The sequence below is a fragment of the Passer domesticus genome, chromosome 12 (assembly GCF_036417665.1).
Source record: "Passer domesticus isolate bPasDom1 chromosome 12, bPasDom1.hap1, whole genome shotgun sequence".
NCBI lineage: Eukaryota > Metazoa > Chordata > Aves > Passeriformes > Passeridae > Passer > Passer domesticus.
In genome coordinates this window covers 4,486,576-4,504,010 of record NC_087485.1, presented here as the reverse complement: position 1 = coordinate 4,504,010, position 17,435 = coordinate 4,486,576, and the positions used below count along the sequence as shown (strand labels likewise).

At 41.6% G+C, this 17,435-nt stretch overlaps 1 protein-coding gene across 1 annotated transcript; it reads left to right on the top strand.

Annotated features, from left to right (window-relative positions):
• The first annotated feature begins 4,946 nt into the window (after positions 1–4,946).
• On the top strand, positions 4,947–12,526 carry PPP1R3E (protein phosphatase 1 regulatory subunit 3E). Its single transcript, XM_064387314.1, has one exon. It carries the CDS (start codon positions 5,078–5,080, stop codon positions 6,035–6,037), a length of 960 nt encoding a protein of 319 aa, XP_064243384.1. The 5' UTR covers positions 4,947–5,077; the 3' UTR covers positions 6,038–12,526.
• The last annotated feature ends 4,909 nt before the right edge of the window (positions 12,527–17,435 follow it).

Here is a 17,435-nt window from a genome sequence, read left to right as displayed (position 1 = left end):
AAAAAAGGTTTATAGTTTTCCCTGCAGCTGTATTTTATGTAGTCCTAAAAAATTGATTACTGAAACAAGTATATATGAATTTCTTTAGCTTGGGGCTATTTGTGAAGGATGCTTGTTTTGTAGAGGTTGCAATTAAAATCTAAATATGGAAAACAGATTAGAAAATATTTCACCATGGGGGAAAGGTACAAAGAAGGGAAGAAAATGGTCTATTAGACCTAACTGTGAGGAAAAAAGTATGCAACAAGCTTATTTTTGGGTCTATAAAGTCATGAACTAGTGCCACTGCGACCATTTGCAGTTGATAGAAAGCCCTGTGGTTATTTTACAGCATGGCATGAAGACTGAGTCACAGGAGATGGGATTTAGGGACATCCCTAAGTGCATTTTTTCAGATGCTTGTGTGAAGAGTTGTGTTAAAAGTTCTAGGAATGAAAGAGTCCCAGACCTGCTTGCTGTTACTTAATCCTTGTTAAGAAAATTCACTTCTAAAAAGTGCAGAATTATTTATATAAGAAAAATAAATGCTCTTTGTCATTTTCTCCAGAAATGTGATGTATATTTTAGGATATTTTTTTTCACTTTCTTATCTGGCCTTTTTTTTTTTTTTTGACTCTCTTCTGAATTCTTAAGCCACTCAAGAGTCAACAGACAGTGAATTCTTAATTAATAAAATTTTGTGTGAGCATAATCCTACTCTAAGGCAGATTCAAAAGGTCATGAACATAGGTAAACTCTTAAAATTTTATTTTCTTGTTAATGCCATGTCTTTGTTTGGATTCCAATACTTAAAAAAAAAAAAAAAAAGAAAGCAACAACAAAATAAAACCAAAACCCTAGAAACCAATACCCAAGCACAAAACACCCTTTCCAAGTGTCACATGTCTTGTTTAGCAGAACTTTCAGCCTGCTGGAATTTACTCACTGATTTGACACCAGATATCCTTGATATAACTCTATGAATCAAAGAGTTTTCACCTTAATAGATAAGGACTGCATAACCTGGTTGGTAAAGATAGTATTTGACACAGAAATCAATACCATTGTGCTTTTATATATCTCAAGCACACTATCTAATTCTAATCTGGCACTTCTTTAGATGTGACTAAGATATTTTCTTGGGGAAATAAATAAAGTCTGAGTTAATCATCAGTGTGGGAAGGTATTTTTAAAGTAGAAGCATGCAGAACAACTGTATCACGCAAGGCTTACAGACTGCCAGTGAAAATACCATTGTCACATTCATGTAGTCACATATTATTAAATTCAGGGGTGATATTCTCATGTAACACCTACATAGTTGATCAGCTTCAGAGGAGCTGCACAAATGAGAGTAGAAGTTGACCTTTACAGTTCATGTACTGAGTCACAACTTCATCTCCAAAGCTGCTGTAACCGTAATGCACTTCGCCTTTACATCCATTTTATCTGCCTGCTAAATATAAACCTGTTCTGGAAAGTTAAAGTGGACATGTGACAGGGGCCACTTTGGATAAGCCCCAGCACTCAGACACTCTGCCCTATTAATGGTTCCATCCTGGTTCTGCCTAATGCTCCCCAGCGCCGGTGTTTGCTTTCTCCTAGATTACCTCGGCTCACACAATCAATAAAAGCAGCAGAAGAAAGCTCCCCGTTCACTTTCTGCTACAGTTCTGTCTCTTTCTGTGCAAATTTTTTAACAAAACAGGACCAAACGTCTCTGTTCATTTAGCTGGAAATTCTCAAGCATCAGATGGATTTTAAATGCTCTTTGGCATGGTAGAAATGTCAGGGGCACTCAGCTCACAAAGGCAAACAGGAGGCTGTCTTTAAAAATTTTGACATCAGCTGGAAGATGCAGAGACAGGTCAACAAAATGTTATTAGGACAATGTTAATTAGGACAAACCTTTATCCTGTGACCGTGCTATTTAAATCTGCAGAGGGAGAGGAATCTGGAGGAATGGAAGCCATGCCTGAGCACCATTTCCTACGGCTGTCAACACTAATTGCAATGTAAGACCTTCTGTTCTTCTTGCCCTGTAATAGAGCAAACCTGCACAGCTCCAGAATTGACAGGATGCTGTCTCCATTAGTGCTGGCACCTTCAAAATTATCTTGTCATAAAAATACTACTTTCCAGCAAAGACATAATAGGTATTTCTTTAAAGGGTGTAGCTGGGGCAGTACTAATGATTTCTGTATCAGCTTGGTTTTGACAGTATTATTTAGAAGAGTCTTGAAAAATGTCCTTACCATAGCACTATAAAAGCAGATTAGGCTTTGAAACTTCAGTGTTCAAAATGTTGTGAACTAAATTAAGATCGAGGGGGTGGTGGATGGCTGCCTACTACTGCATACATTAAACCATAGTTTCTGTGTGTGGTACTGCTTACTTGCCTCTAAGGATTTCAGCATTTGCTGTGTACAAATATTTATAGTAGGCAAACCCAAAATTTCTTTTTAAATTTCCTTTTACAAACAGTGCCTGATTCTTCCCATCTCTAACTCAACCACAGTTTCCACATCACAGAAGGATGCACGAGGCTGGAGGCTATTTGAGGGAATGGTTGCATGGATATTTGTTAAAATTCAGTGCTCAAAACTTAGATTTACTGCATCTGTCTTAAAATTCATCAGAGGGGGCAAACCAGCCCAGTAGTAAGGACACCCTCAGAAGTGAAAGGCGTGGGTGAGAGTTCCCACAGCACACTTGGCAAGTGAGCAAGAGTGAAAAGAAAGCAGCAGCATCCTCAGATTCAGTGAGACTTGCTGGGAATGTTTGGATTGGGAGAAGAAAGTGAGAAATACTATTGTGAGAATTCTGGTGGTGTTTACACAGTGACAGTGCTTGAGACAAGGCTGAGGTGCCCCTGCATCTCATGTTGCTTTGACCTGGCTAGTCCAAGGCTTATTGTGTTGGTTTGGGTTTTTTTCCTTTCTTTTCAGTGTGGTTTCCTGGGTTTAGTTTGTAGGAATCTGTATTTTCAACTGTTACATGAACTACCTTACCTGCAATCACCGGAGAAGAAGTGGGTTGGGGTTTTTGGTTCCATGAAATACCATGATTGTGGAAGGAAAGAGGAGACCTGAGAAACCCAAAAAGCAATGGTATTACACAAGTTTATGATAAGAAGAAGTTGGGCAACTAACATTACCAGAAGAGGGGAAGTGAAATTTTTCAAAGGTACCCCAATTGTGTAAAGCACAGCAGAAGCTAAATTACTCTGAAATTGTGCTCCCAGGCATACCACAAAAGCATCCAGACCTGACTGAATGTGTCATTTGGTTTAAACCAATTTAGCTTATTTGTGCTGATAGTTTTGCAGTGGTTTAAAAATGCAAAGACTTTACATATTGATGTAAAAAATTAAGTTCTCTGTTTGATTTTAAGTGAAATGAACATCAGCAAAACCAAGTGTTAGTTCATTAGAAAATGTTCATTATGACAGAGAGAAATTACAGAAAAATTAATTAGAAAGGGTGTAGCCTTAAAACCTGTTTGATCAATTATTTGAGTCTGTTCTTGTCCCCCTATTAACATGAGTAGACAAAAACCAGACATGAGTTCATGTTGTTTTACTGAAATACTCATTTCTGTGAGGGAGACACAGGAAAGAGACCTAAAAAAATCTTTCCCATGGTATGCATTAAAGGACAAGTGAGACAATTTAAAGATTCTGGGCTAATGAATTCAGATGTACTTATTGATGTTGTTACTATTGGGTTTTTCAAGATCTCTAATCAGGCTGCAAATGTGAGACAGTGGCACAGTTAAACATAATGGTGTCAAATTTAGTACTGATGGGCATCATTTTCTCTACTTATGAATCTGTCATTAAAAAGATTTGGAAACCAGCAGCAATAATCTAGGATTATTTTCATGCTTATTAGTAAAGGAATTAAAGCTGATTGTTCTAATATGAGACAGTGGGTAACTTTTCCCTGTGTTCTGGTGGCTTTTTTTTTTTTTCTCTTAGTCCTTATCAGGTTTACTTGTCCTATTCTTAATCTTATCAGCCGCATTTCCACTGCCTAGACTGTCAAAGGAACACCAAGTGCTGCAGATAAAATGCTAGAGGTGTAAAAAGCTCCTGCTCAGAAGCTAAATCAGAATCACATGTCAACACAGTTCAGGCTCAGGCTCTGGCAGGATGGTAGGATCATTGTTTTTAATGCCATTTACTAATTAAAAACGAGTACCAGATTACGGAAAGTCTGGAATGAAGCGGCTTACTAAAGTGGTGGTTTAGCTCCTTGAACTGGCTACATCAGAGCCTGTCATTATAATGTAATTTATTTGAATATTGCTCAGCAATTTCCAGATGCTCTTCTGACCAGGGGCGGCGCGGTTTGTGTTTCACACAATCATCCCCCGTGTTTCGGCCGGAGCTCCCTTTACCCCCGACGGAGACGCGTGGCAGGACTGCGGCAGGTGTGTTTTATTCGGCAGATGTACGGTAAACGCATTACAGCAGATCAGCTGGATTTCTTCCTTTAAATGTACACTGTGAGATCCAACTTGCAAGCCAGCTGTTTCTTATCGGCCCGTGTAATCTTCCCGAGCCCGGCTTTGCCTCTTCCTCTCGCAGCTATTTCTGTAACGGGATCGGACGAGCGAGAGCACCGCTATGAATTTTAATGCTTCCACTGGGGAATCCCTGCCGCCTCCTCTTTTTGGATGAGATCCTCGAGGAAAGACCCAGAACAGAGCGAGGAGAGGAGGAGGCGGAGGAGGAGGAGGAGAGGGACGGCGGGAGCGGGGGGAGCCGCGGGGTGTAGTTAGGGACCGTGGCGAGGGCGACTCCGAGGCGGGCACCGGGGCGGGTGGGAGCCATGGGGAAGGGAGGATGGCTCGGGGCGTGTGTCGCTGCCTGACCGCGGCGCGTCACCAGCGGCAGCGGCCAGAGCGCCGCGGTCCCGCCGCCGCCCCCGCACTCATGCACCCGCCGGCATCCCCCGGGGCCGGCCGCGACCTGGACAGCGCCGAGGGCGAGAGACAGAGCCCGCGGGCCGGGCGCTAAAAGCGCCTGGCCATCCGCACGCCGCGGTCCGAGAGGAGGAGCCGCCGGCACCGCCGCCGCTCCCGCCGGCACCCCATGGATAAGGCGGGCTCGCTGCACAGCTCGGTGCCCGGGCCGCCGCCCCGGCTCTACCTGCCGCGCAACTTCAGCTGCAGCGCCTGCCTCTATGGCAGCCTGGCCGAGCAGTGCAGGGCGGGCTGCAGCCCCGACGGCGACGCCGCGCCCACGCCCGTGGTGCGGGAAGCGGCGGAAGAGAAGCCGCCGCCGAGCCGCGGCCGGGAGCCCACGCTGCCCGCCGTGCCCCCCAGCCCCACGCAGCGCCGCCGCGCCAAGTCGCTGCCCACGCCCGGCGACCGCAGCCTGCGCCCCGCGCTGCAGCAGAGCCCGTCGCGCCGCAAGACCGTGCGCTTCGCCGACTCGCTGGGGCTGGAGCTCACCTCCGTGCACCTCTTCTGCGAGGCCGACCTGCCGCGGGTGCCGCTGCCCGCGCCGCCGACGCCGCGCCCCGCCGACCTCCTCAAGACCAGGAAGCCGCCGGCGCTGGGCGACCTGGAGCCGGTGCTGTTCGGGCCGCCGCCGCCGCTGCTGGAGCCGCTGTTCCCGCCGCAGCCCGGCGCCAGCCCCGGCTTCGCGGAGCGGGTGCGGCAGCACAAGGTGAGGCTGGAGTGGGTGCGGGCAGAGCCGGCGGCGCTGCGCGGGGCCGTGCGCGTCCTCAACCTGGCCTACGAGAAGGTCGTGTCGGTGCGCTACACGCTCAATGGCTGGGCCAGCTGCGCCGAGGCTGCCGCCACGTACCAGCCGCCCGCGCCGGCCGACGGCATCACCGACCGCTTCGCCTTCCTGCTGCCCCTGGGCAACGCCGCCGCCGCCGCCGAGACCGCGCTGGAGTTCGCCGTCCGCTACCGCGTCGCCGGCGCCGAGTACTGGGACAACAACGAGGGCAAGAACTACCGGCTGCGGGGCCGGCAGCGCGTCCCGCCCGCCGCAGGGCCCCCGCAGGACCCCGACAGCTCTGCCTGGATCCACTTCATCTGACACGGGTGTAAACGGGACCCCTCCCGGGGGATCGGCGCGCCGCCCTCGGCGCCTGCCCCGCCGCCTCCCCGCAGGAGTTCTCCCGAGTTCTGTTTACAGAGGGGTAATTTGTGTTTTCTGTGTCGCTAGCGGGGCCGGGGGGAACCCTGGCTCGCCTCCCAGGCGCTCGCGGGGTGCGGGAGGGAGGCCGGGCGCGGGTTCCCCCTCAGTGTCCCTCAGTGTCCCACCAAAGCAGCGGCTGCCGGCCGGGCTCCGGTGACAAGGGGCCGGGGGTGTGCGGGATTTGCCGGTCAGGACCGGGATCCGCAGGTGAGTGCACATCCTCCCGGCCCCGGAGGTCAGGCTGAGCTGCTGTCACCTCGGCAGGTTACACGGGCATCCCTCCGTCCTGCTGCCTAATCCTGCTCAGGCAAAGCTCGGATCCGCGCTCAGCGCCTCGCTGTTAATTGTCCCGCGGGGTCAAGGGCCTGACAGTGCAGCTAACGGGCAGATTAGTTTTGAACCCAAAAAGACAAAAGTATGGATGCCCCAAGGCGTAGCTGGGTTTGTATGCAGTGAAAGTATTCGATTTAAAGCAAAGATTTTTTTTTTTTAACTTTTGAACCTTGTTTCGGGTATTTAATCATAGTTAGAAAGCAAAAAATAGCATCACGTCCTATTTGAAATGCAACTCGCTGAGAGATTTTTAAAAGAAAGTGTTTTGGTTTAGACTTCATGTGGTATGTTGATGGAAAAGTTTGTCAGGATCTGGTGTTTGTTTCAGTAGGATTGGTCCCACAGAACTGCTTGTGTTCAGGGCAGCAGGAAAGTCGTGGAATTGCACCAAAAGAACGAGAGACGACAAGAGTTGAATCCGTAATTCCAGTCTGCACCATGAGCAACACCTTCATTTTTATTCCTTTTGACAGTTTAATTAAACAGTATCACTGCAGCAGCCTGCTTTCTGAATTTCCTGCTCCAAATTCTTCAGAATAATTTCAGTAAGTGATGGATTTTACAGAACTGGTGAGGTTTAATCAGAGAAATCAAAGAAAGTTCTACCTTGCCATATAAAAGTATATCAATCAAAATTACACAGCATACTGACTTCTGCCTTCAAAGGTATGTTTTAAATTATATTAGCACTAAACAAAGCATTTTCCTTTTTAAACATGCGTTTTCAGGAGTTCAGCTGAATACAGGTTGTGCTGGTGCCAAATCTGGGTGCTAATTTTCCAGGATTGAGACATGAATGTGTTTGCTGGAGTGGGGCCTCTGCAAATATAATTAATGACACTGGCAAAGCCATGTCAGTGTGATTTTCAGGTTGTGAAGGGCTGTAACATCAGGCCTTTAGGTTTTGAATTTTCCGTGGGTTTCAGGAGGAAATGCAATTTTTTAAACTGCATTTTTGTGTTTCTTGAAAGGGTTAAGTGTCCCAGGCAGCTTGAGTAATGTCTGGAGTAATGAGTTCTCACAGAACCTTTTGACTCTGGTGAGAATTGAGAGCAGTTTTGTCTCCTGAGGGTCTGATTCAGTCAGAATAATTAAACTTATAAATTCTGGGGGAAAAAGAGGTCTGGAAACTCAGTGGGAAAAGGACATTTAATTTCATTTCTGTAGATTACGGGTTCTGATTTAATGGAAGTAATAGCAAGGCTGCTTTCTGTAGTATTGGTAGCTTGGTTTTAATTTCCCATTCAGTGTCCTAATCCCTGTGCTTGTAATGAAACTAAATTTAACAGAAATACACTGTCAGCATCTACTGAGTATTTCACATTTTAGGAGATTAAGGTCCCCATCTTGTAATACAGTAATCCTGTAAGTTACTAGAACACATTTATAAAGTTAGAATTGCACAAATAGGGTCTTAAAATGTTCATGATTAAAACATATTAAGAGGTGTATTTGGTAAAGCAAGCCCAAGTGTCTTTTAGTTGAACTTTACTTCTTATAAGAGCCTTAATACTGGAGAGAAGGAAAAGAACTTGTCTCCATTTGAAAGCACTTTGAAATCTGGTAGAAATATAGCAAACCATCATTTATTTATGTGTTGGCCTTTTTAACTGACAGAGAGAACCAACAGCAGCTATGTGGACTAATGAAATTGCTTGGAGAAAAAAGTGGTTTCTATGCATTTTAGATCAACTGATGCTGCAACTTTGCTTATGAAGTTTTAACAGGATTTTCTGCTTATTGTTTCAATGGCTTTAAAAACATGGACAGCACTAAAACCATTTTTAACACTGAGCAATTGTAGATCTCCAAAATAATTTCCCAGTGATTGGCAGTTTTCATTGTTTTTGATTTATGCAGCATATGTAGGTCTCTAAAAATTCTCTAAAAGTCTCTAAAAAAGTTTTAAAATCTCCTTCCAGCACCTGTGGCTTAAACACTTTCAGTCTGGATTACCTAAGTGGATGTACCTGCATCAAGTGCACAAGGAGATTTTTGTATTTCACTTTATTTTTGATCATGACTTAGGTGAACTTACTGTTGTTCTTGGTTGGAATTTTGCAGGCAGAATTGGTCTTTACAATACTGTTCAGATATTACCGTTCTTTTATTTATGGCCACCATTGCCAAACACAAACCTGAATATTCAGTCTTTTGAAGCATCCAGGAGAGTGTTTTGCAAAACTCTCTTGAGCTTTCAAGCGGCTAATCCTGATCTTAACCTAAACTTTGTAACTTTATGGGCTTGATCAGAGAGTATTGATGAGACACGTGCAAGTCCAGTAAAAGACGTGGTCTTGTAGGAGGTTTAGAGACAGCTCCTTTGTAATGCCATTGATGAAGGCTGTGGGAGGAGATGGAGGTGTTTTCACAGAAATTATCAGTAGCATATGCCAAAACTGCACTACTTCAATTACACATTTGCACTTCTGTCACATGAATTTATTTCCAAGAAAGGTTTATTCACATTTCCAAATAAGTGTTCAGTTCAGTGGCTGGGAGTATTTTTCCATTCATGTAGTTTTCAATCCATTAGATTTCAGTCTGGGCCCATCTATTCCATCTAATACTTGCTAGAAGCACTGTGATAAGTGGAGATGAAATAGAAATGTCAAATGATATTTAAATAATACATAAACAATGACTTTGAGGATAAAAACTTGTTGAAGGGGGTCATTTTCAAGTTGCCAGAACACCAGTTATTTTTTTGGGAGCTTGAGCAAAACATATTTTTAAAATTTTATTTCTAAAGGATATTGTCCAAGAAAAAGCTTTCATAAGCAAAGTTAAATATCTGAAAAATTTCAAGGCAATCTGTTTCTAGAAAAATTGATGTTATATGCATGAATGGGGCTCATGCCTCCTCCCTTTGCAAGTGATACCAGGATGGTTTAGGCAAGGCAATAATCCTCTGCTTGTGTACTTGACTTGAAAGTGAATTATTCATTGCTCCTGTCCCTGCAGGTGTAAAAATGAGTCTGTCATTTATGGTGCAAAGTTGTAGCTTTATGAAATGTGCCATGTTGTTTTATGGGCACTATAATGCTCATTTATCCAGCGAGTTGAGTTGTACTCCATGTCTGATGGACATGGATGTTTGCTGCTTCACACTGGAACTGGTTGGGTTTTTGCATGTGATTCTATGCCTTCTGTGGCAATATTTTGGATATTTACCCTAATTATTAGAAATTCTAAAACAAATGACAACTATTAAGTGACTATAAATGGAATTTCAGCTAGCTAAACATATTATTTATTAGCATAAAATCATTAACTGAAGGTGTTGTACTTGCTTTCACTAAATGTACATAATTTCAGGTAAATTAATTTCTTTCTCCTTTCACCATTTGCAAGTAACTTTTTGATGTGAATGTGTGTGCCTCAGTATCTCAGTAAACAACAGAGTAAGTGCACACTCAGTTGTTTCAGCAGATGTGAGGGGCAAATATATCACTTGAATGAACAAATGCCTGTTCATGCATGAGCATCATCCCTTTACAGATATGTGAAATGTTTTTCCATAATGCCAACAGGCAAGCAGCTGCTAATTTTAATGTCAAGTAACCTGCAGAAATGCTCAGAATCTGATTTTTTGAACATATCATATATTCAAATTTTTATGTGCCTTTCAGCATTTCCTAGAAATAAAGCTCACGTGTTCCTTAGCTCTCCCACCACAAGTCCAATAATGAACTTGTCATTAAGATGAAATTTTACAAAAATACAATAATCTTAATTCCTGACACATTTTTAGCTGTGCCAGAAATCATGCATCTATAGCAGTCAGAAGGATTTGATAATATTTTCTCATGTGACAGTGAAAGGTTTGTCAGTCAGAAACATGTCTTCCTGTACACCTCTGCATTTATGTAGTTGAGTAAAAAAGAATCCAATTGTGACTACAGTTAATATAACAGAATATGTTTGTCATATATTTCACCTCTTGCACAGATATTCTAAATATTCTATCTGAAGCCAGAAGTTCTAGTTTTCTATGAAATCTGTTCATGGAGACCTGGCCTTTTCAACTTCTGCTGTTACTTATCTGATGCTGCATAATGCACATTGTTAACATTTTTTGATGGGTTTAATCTGTACACAGGATTTATATAATGAAACAAAAGTGCTCAGTGCAAAGAATACCTGAAGTAAATTACTTTTGCCTTCCAGCTATTCTGCATGGCTTTTTGGCAAACCCCCAGCAATTCTGTTTCTTGTACATACTCCACATGCACGTGCTTGGAGTAAATGGAAGGATTACTTAAAGGAATGGAAATATTTTTGAGCACTGAAATTAAGGATTTCCCAACAAAAATCATTCAAGGCAAGAAGTAAATATAGTCAATATTGCTGTAAAACAAAGCCCACTGGCCTTACGAAGAGCTGATCAGTATTTTGTTTGAAATGGAAGAGAGTGGTGTATTTCAAGATTAAACATATTCAGGGAAACACACCTGTTCAGTGAAGGTTTTCTCAGGTTCAGCTGACAGGAGACAATTGCCCTAAAATAAAGAAGTGAAAGAGTATTTCCTTACATCTGTGTATGGGTTGAATGTAGGTCTTCCATGAGCAAAGTGGATACTGAGCTGTAAAACCATTGGCTATTGCTTGGAGGTTTTCTTTACCCAACTTACAAATATAGTTTTAAGATACCCTCACAGAAAGGATTTTTGAGCCTGAGTTTGCCCATCTCGTGTGAATATCCTCTTCATTAATCACTCTGGCTTTTGCTTGAGGCCTCTGTTGTTGAGGAAAGATTTGATTTTATTTTTATGCTATGTAGGAAGATTATTTTACATTAGATTTTTGAAGGGAAAGGCCAGGGAAATTTTTTCCTTGCAATTCTCATTTTATAGATATTAAACAATAGCATGAAGTATAAAAATTGCTTGAAATTACATATGCACTAGTGATTCCAAAGAATATAGCTAAGAATAATGTCAAGTGTGAGATGTGCTTTTTAAAAAAAACATATGTGCTTTGATCTAGAAAGGCAGGGAGAAAGTCCTAGTCTCCAGTGCAAGCTATTAATGCCAGGGATTTCTTTCTATGCAATTCTATGGTGCACCTGTTTTTATAGGGATTAACTTGATTGGTGTAGTTCATGTACCAGTGTGTTATGTATAGAATACTCTGTTTAAAGTGTCATTAAGGAAACTGTGTGTCTTAAATGGTGTTACAACTTTAGGCTCTTTTTTGTCCAACCTGACTTCACTAAATCATAAGAAACTCCTGTGAATAACAATAACAAGACAATATTTCATAACATTGCATAATCAAGTCTCACACGTTACACTTATCACCTTCTAGGACAAAAGTTGTGTTACTGTTGTGAGTTTTCAAAGTTTTTGTATTTCTGTATATTAAAAAGCCAAATTGTGCTACACTTTTAAACACAAGGAGCTAATAAGTGTGTTTGTAAAGCTGATCAAAAGTAGTCAAACTAAAATTGGCTGGGATTACTCGTGAGTCAAGTTTCTGAACTGTGGTATAAAAAATATCTGTGACCCTCCTGTGCCTCCTTCATGGAGGGGCACCCTGGGTGCAAAACCTGCCAACATCTAGACACGAATCCAGGTTGCACTGCAGGAAAATTGCTGTGGCAGAATTGCTGTTCTTGGAGAGGTTTGAACAAACCCAACTCCTCCCTTGTAGCGTTACACAAACAGAGGTTCTGTCTGTTGAAGAGTGTCTTCTTCAACATACAGGTTTTTATTACTGTTTCTTTGATTTACTGTGACTTCATTCTGAAAAATAATTGTTACTTAACTCTGTACTTGACTAGTAAATTACTTTTAGTTGTAGTGTCTTCTCAATGTTTATATTTCACCAAATAATGTTTGTTTCTAATGTTTGTAAAAGTTAATGTAATATCACCAAAAGTCAAAATCAACGTTTTCTAATAATGCCTTGTAATTTACCTAGCCTTACAGTATTTCAGAAAATTTTCCACCAAAACTGCATCTAGTCACTGCTTGTCACAATTATGAAAAATAGATATTTATAAACCTGTAGCTTCTAGCTGCCATTAAAGATTAATGAGACAAATCATGAGCATGTGGTGACTATAAACTCTTTTTTTTTTAATTTAACCCACAAACCACTATGACTTTTTTGTTGAGAATCTGAAGCAATGATGTTCCAAAACCTCTACAGTGCATGTTGGGATGTACCTGCAAATCTGAGGCAAATATCTGATATTTGGGACATTTCCCAGCCAGCCTGTGCTGAGGGGGTCTCCATGGGGTGTTCTCTGTGGAAGCTGCAGGAGTTCTGCTGAGGGGATGGGATGTAAATGGATGGCTGTTTTATAAAAATGGCTGGTTTTATTGTCTTGTTTCAATAGCACCATTTCAGCCCCAATTTAGCACTCTGTGGTTGAGGAAGGGCTGCCTGAACTGCAGAGCTGAGGCTGTCCCTGTGTCAGCTAAATGATCCCAAGCATTCTTCCAAATATTCTTTCTCTGTTCATTGCCTACTTTAAAATATTTATTTCTTGAATTGTTACAATGTGCTGCTATTCAATCTTTTAGTGTATTCAGGATCTTCTCTTGCAATGCCAAGAACAGTTTTCAGCTTTTCTTTAACTAACACTTTTTAAGCCTTTTTTATAATACAGATAAAAGCCATATAGCCACAAGGAGAAAAAATGTTCTGTGTTTGTTCTCATGTAATTGGTACAACTTATTTTTCTATCTTCTTTCAGAAACATCTGCCTAGCAGTCTCATTAATAATTTTTTTGTGTGTGCATGTGTTTCTTTGAAGGATGCAGTAATTAATATTAGCTCAATATTTCTTTTTTTTTTTTCCAGAGGGAATTTTTCATTATTTAACATCCATCTAATCTTTCTGTTGAAGTAAAAATGAACTCTTAGCCCACATAAATTACAGAATCCAGAACTATTTTCTTAGATTACCATTACATAAATATTAGTTAGAATCACAGAGTGTAATTTAGATTTCTTTTGCTAAGGAATATGCTTCGAATTTAAAACTGCTTTTATATTTGAATGGTCCTGAAGTAATGAGATTACAGTTCTGAGTGAAGATTATAAAGAAGTTCAGTGAAGTTTTACATTGTTCTTGGATTAATTTTTCTTTTGGTTCACCATTCCATGGGTCAGTATGTGACTATGGTAATTCATCTGATGATTAATCAGAATTACAGGTTGTAGATAGTCTTATTAATAACAGGAGTTAAAATAAGTGAAGTATTCAGACAGTTGTACTACTACTAATGATAATAATAATAATCATTGTGGATGAGGATGAACAGCTCCTGCAGGAAAAAGGAGCTGTACAAGGGTGATATTATACCACTTTTATCACTGGCTTTGCCTTGCCAGTTGTGGCACAAGTGAGGACTTCTCAGGACAGCCAGGAGTTGCCAAGAGCACTTAATTCTGTCATTTTCTCTTGATCCAGACCCACAGAGTAAAGAAGGGAGGCAGGTGCTGGCAGAAAGCAGAAGTTCTTGTGTCCTGAGAAGTGCAGACTCATCCTCCTGTCCTGTGGATTGACTTTCATGGGCAGAGAAAGGTACAAGTGCTGTACCTGCATTTAAATGCTTCTACACAAAATACATTCAACAGCATAAATAATTAAACACTATAAACAAATGACAAATAAAACAGCCTAATAGCAAAGGATGTAGGATACTTGTACTGCATTAAAATAGATCAGGTCTGAAGTGACTGGATTGTGCTTTGTCAGGAAGAGAGAGACATCAATATTGTGGGCAAACCCTAAGCAGTCCAGATACCACAGAGTCAATTCTCCTGCCAAGGACTGTTCTTAGACTGCCTCAAACAGTGTGGGGAGGGTGGAGAAAATTACATCAAGGACACTCCTAAGCTGCTCTCACGATTTGTCTGTGCCATCTGCAGCATATCTTGATGGTAGTTTGCAATGGTTGGAGTTGCTCGAGAGTGTTTTAATGTTGCCTTGGTCCTGGTCCCTGGAAATAGAATCCCCAAGGATGCTGTTTTCCATCAGCTCAGTCACATGATGATGGGTACAATGAAACGAGGTTTAATTTCTTTGTTTCATGCAGCGCTGTGAGAAATGCGTTTGTGTGTTTAAAGCATTTTCAATGGTGTCTTCATCTGTTTTGCTGCTCTTGCAGTTGCCCTGGGCGAGTGCGTGGCTCCGGAGCTGCGCTGAGCCCGCAGCCCCGGGCGCTCCCTGCCCCGGCTCCAAGGCTCCAAGTGCCACCGTGTGGTGAATTTGGGCGATAATTCCTATTTTTAATTGCAGTCATTTCAGTCAGAGCACCGTTTGCGACCTGAAGCATTTTTTTTTTCCACAGGTGACCTGTGTTTATTAAATAATTCAGTGCTATTCCCAGGTTTTCTTTCATTTCTCCGGAATATTTAGTGCAGGTGGTGCAGTTCCCTTTCCTCTTTGCTGTGTGAGCTCCCCACAGCACAGCAGAAAAGCCTCGTGTGCCCAGAGGCTGATTGATTGCCTGTTCATTTATTCACTCGGCTGAAGATGGATGTCATGTCCTTCCTGTGTCACTTTGGCAGATTAAAACTCAGTGATGGGAACCTTTTCTATGGGGAGATTTTAGATTCCCAGAGTGAAGGAAAGAGGATCTTTAGCCACAGGCCATCACTTGTCTGCAGACACGAGTTCAGGCAAGCATTGGATACTGAGATTTGCTGCACTTCTAACCAGAGCTGCTTAACAGATTGTCTCACTGCTAATTTAATGACAGTGAAGATGACATTGCCCTTCTTTTATGATATGCCCTTCTTTTACACTGCCCTTGGCGGTTTTTTGACGTATTTTGGTTCTTAGTTTAAAACATTGATTTTTTTTCCTCTCTCTCTAGTAAGAAGTAAAAAATACATTATTTCTATTTATATACATTACAAGCCCAAGGGCCACGGAGAGATGCAGCACCCCATTGGCTGAAAAACAGACAAAATGTAAGGTCTTCAAGCTTTTGGGGACTGACGTCAATAAAAATCTTGGAAAATAAAATATGGACTGAAAAACTGAGTTCCAAGTTTAGCTTCTATTAGTCAGATAGATAACTGGGGAGATAAAGGGGTTGGTACTTGTGGAACACTGAGGAAGTGTTGGCACAAAGAAAGGTGATGATATAATTAACCCCCAGGAGATGCAGAGATGTAATTATTGGTTGTGGGATTATAACTCGCTGTAAACCAAATCTCTCTATATTGAATCTATACTGTATATAAATTACCCTGTAATTGTAAAGTTCTTAAGCTCAAGATCAAGATTTAAGAGGTCACAGATGAAGTGCTTATTTTTGTAAGAAATCACCTCCTTTATTAATTTTCTGTAGGAGCACACATTGGTGAACAAGTTTGATGTTTTTCCCAACAACGTACACAAAGGCATTTAAAATTGTGTTATAGACCAAAGGCAATGCACATCCACTCCATCTTTTGTGTTGATAAACACATTCATTGTGGATTCATGTCAGCAAGTGCTGCATTCATGCTCTTGCAGTCTGCCTGACCTTCCTGCTGCTGCTGAACTTAGTGAGGTCGTGAGGTGCTTGGAGCTCTGCTTGGGTAGCAAACACCAAACAAGGGAGAACACATTGTTATGATGCAATTATGAATTGCATCATAATTCAGGTAGTTGAGTGAATTGTAAAAAGGTATAAAAATATTTGGTCCAATAGACATAATTTATCCTAAACTGCAGAACACCACAGCTCTTGGCATAAACCACATGAAAAAAAAAAAAATTAAGTACTATTGTTCCCTTTTTAAGAGGAATAAGTCACTTTAAAGTTGTATAAAATTTTTAAAGAATTACGGATAGAGATGTTCTTGATCTTCCTCTGTAAGCAACAGAACATCACTTTTCCACCTGTACACCATGAAAGAGAGGTTGAATTTTGTTTCAGGTACTTTTCCCACACAGTTGTTATTTATCCACACTGATGTATGTAAATTGCTAATACAGTTTAAATGGGCAGAGTTTGAGAAGAGACCACGTCTCTCAGATTTTGTTGTTCCCCAGGTCATTACAGAAATTACTATTTTATTGATCAAAATAAAAGAATACAAACATTTTAAGGGAAAATTGTATAAAAATGAGTTACAGCGCTCTGGACTAACCTTTTCGGGCAGATCAACAAGGGTTACATGGAAAAGAATGAAGGGCCTGTTACTCTTTAGCCAAGTGGGAAAAAAGATGGTGAAAGAAACAGTATCAAATAGAAACATTTTCCTGGATTCCTACCTCCACTTACTGTATTTGAAACAAACTTTCCCTTTCCCTTCTGAAGTGCACAAGGGTTAAAGACAAACAGAGGCAGGGAATTTGTAAGAGGCCAGGACCAGCCCCCAGCTCTCTGAGCCCTGAATGTTGTCACAATAAATACTGCATGGAACTGTGAATAATGGATAAGTAGTGAGAGTTTTTAAAACGTTTACATTAGGTTTACAAGAGCCTTCTGTTTATCAGCCACTGCCAAATTAGAACTCCTTTGGAACAGTCAAACTCCCTCTTTCCTCTTACTCATTTTGCAGTTTAACTCCTGTGGAGAAGATGAAACCATCTTGAATACACAGTGGATTCTCTCTTGGCAGGGCTTTGATCTGTGACTTGTGCAGCAAAGGTTTGCTCCTAGGATTTAAACCCAAAAACCACCCAAGCAATTACTTTGACATCCCTTCAGATCATAAAAGAAACATTCTTTTTTATACATTAGAAAGGTTTCTATATTACCAGCAGTGTATTCGTGCACTTTAGAAGGTCAGTGATTCACATCCCTTTAGAAAGAAGGAACTTTCAATGCAATATGAATTTTGCTTTAGTCATCTTACATGAATTAAGCATTCCCCTGCTTCCTCTTAGATCAGCCCAAATCTTTGGGGTTTGTTCCCATTTTGTACTTAGCTGCTAACAACCATTTTAAAATTTTGGGGAAAAGTTTTCAACCAAAACTCTGCTGTACTACTGTGTTTTCCTAAA

What these genes read in the sequence shown, in the direction of transcription:
- PPP1R3E (XM_064387314.1), top strand. Translation starts at nt 5,078, where the DNA reads ATGGATAAGGCGGGCTCGCTGCACAGCTCGGTGCCCGGGCCGCCGCCC.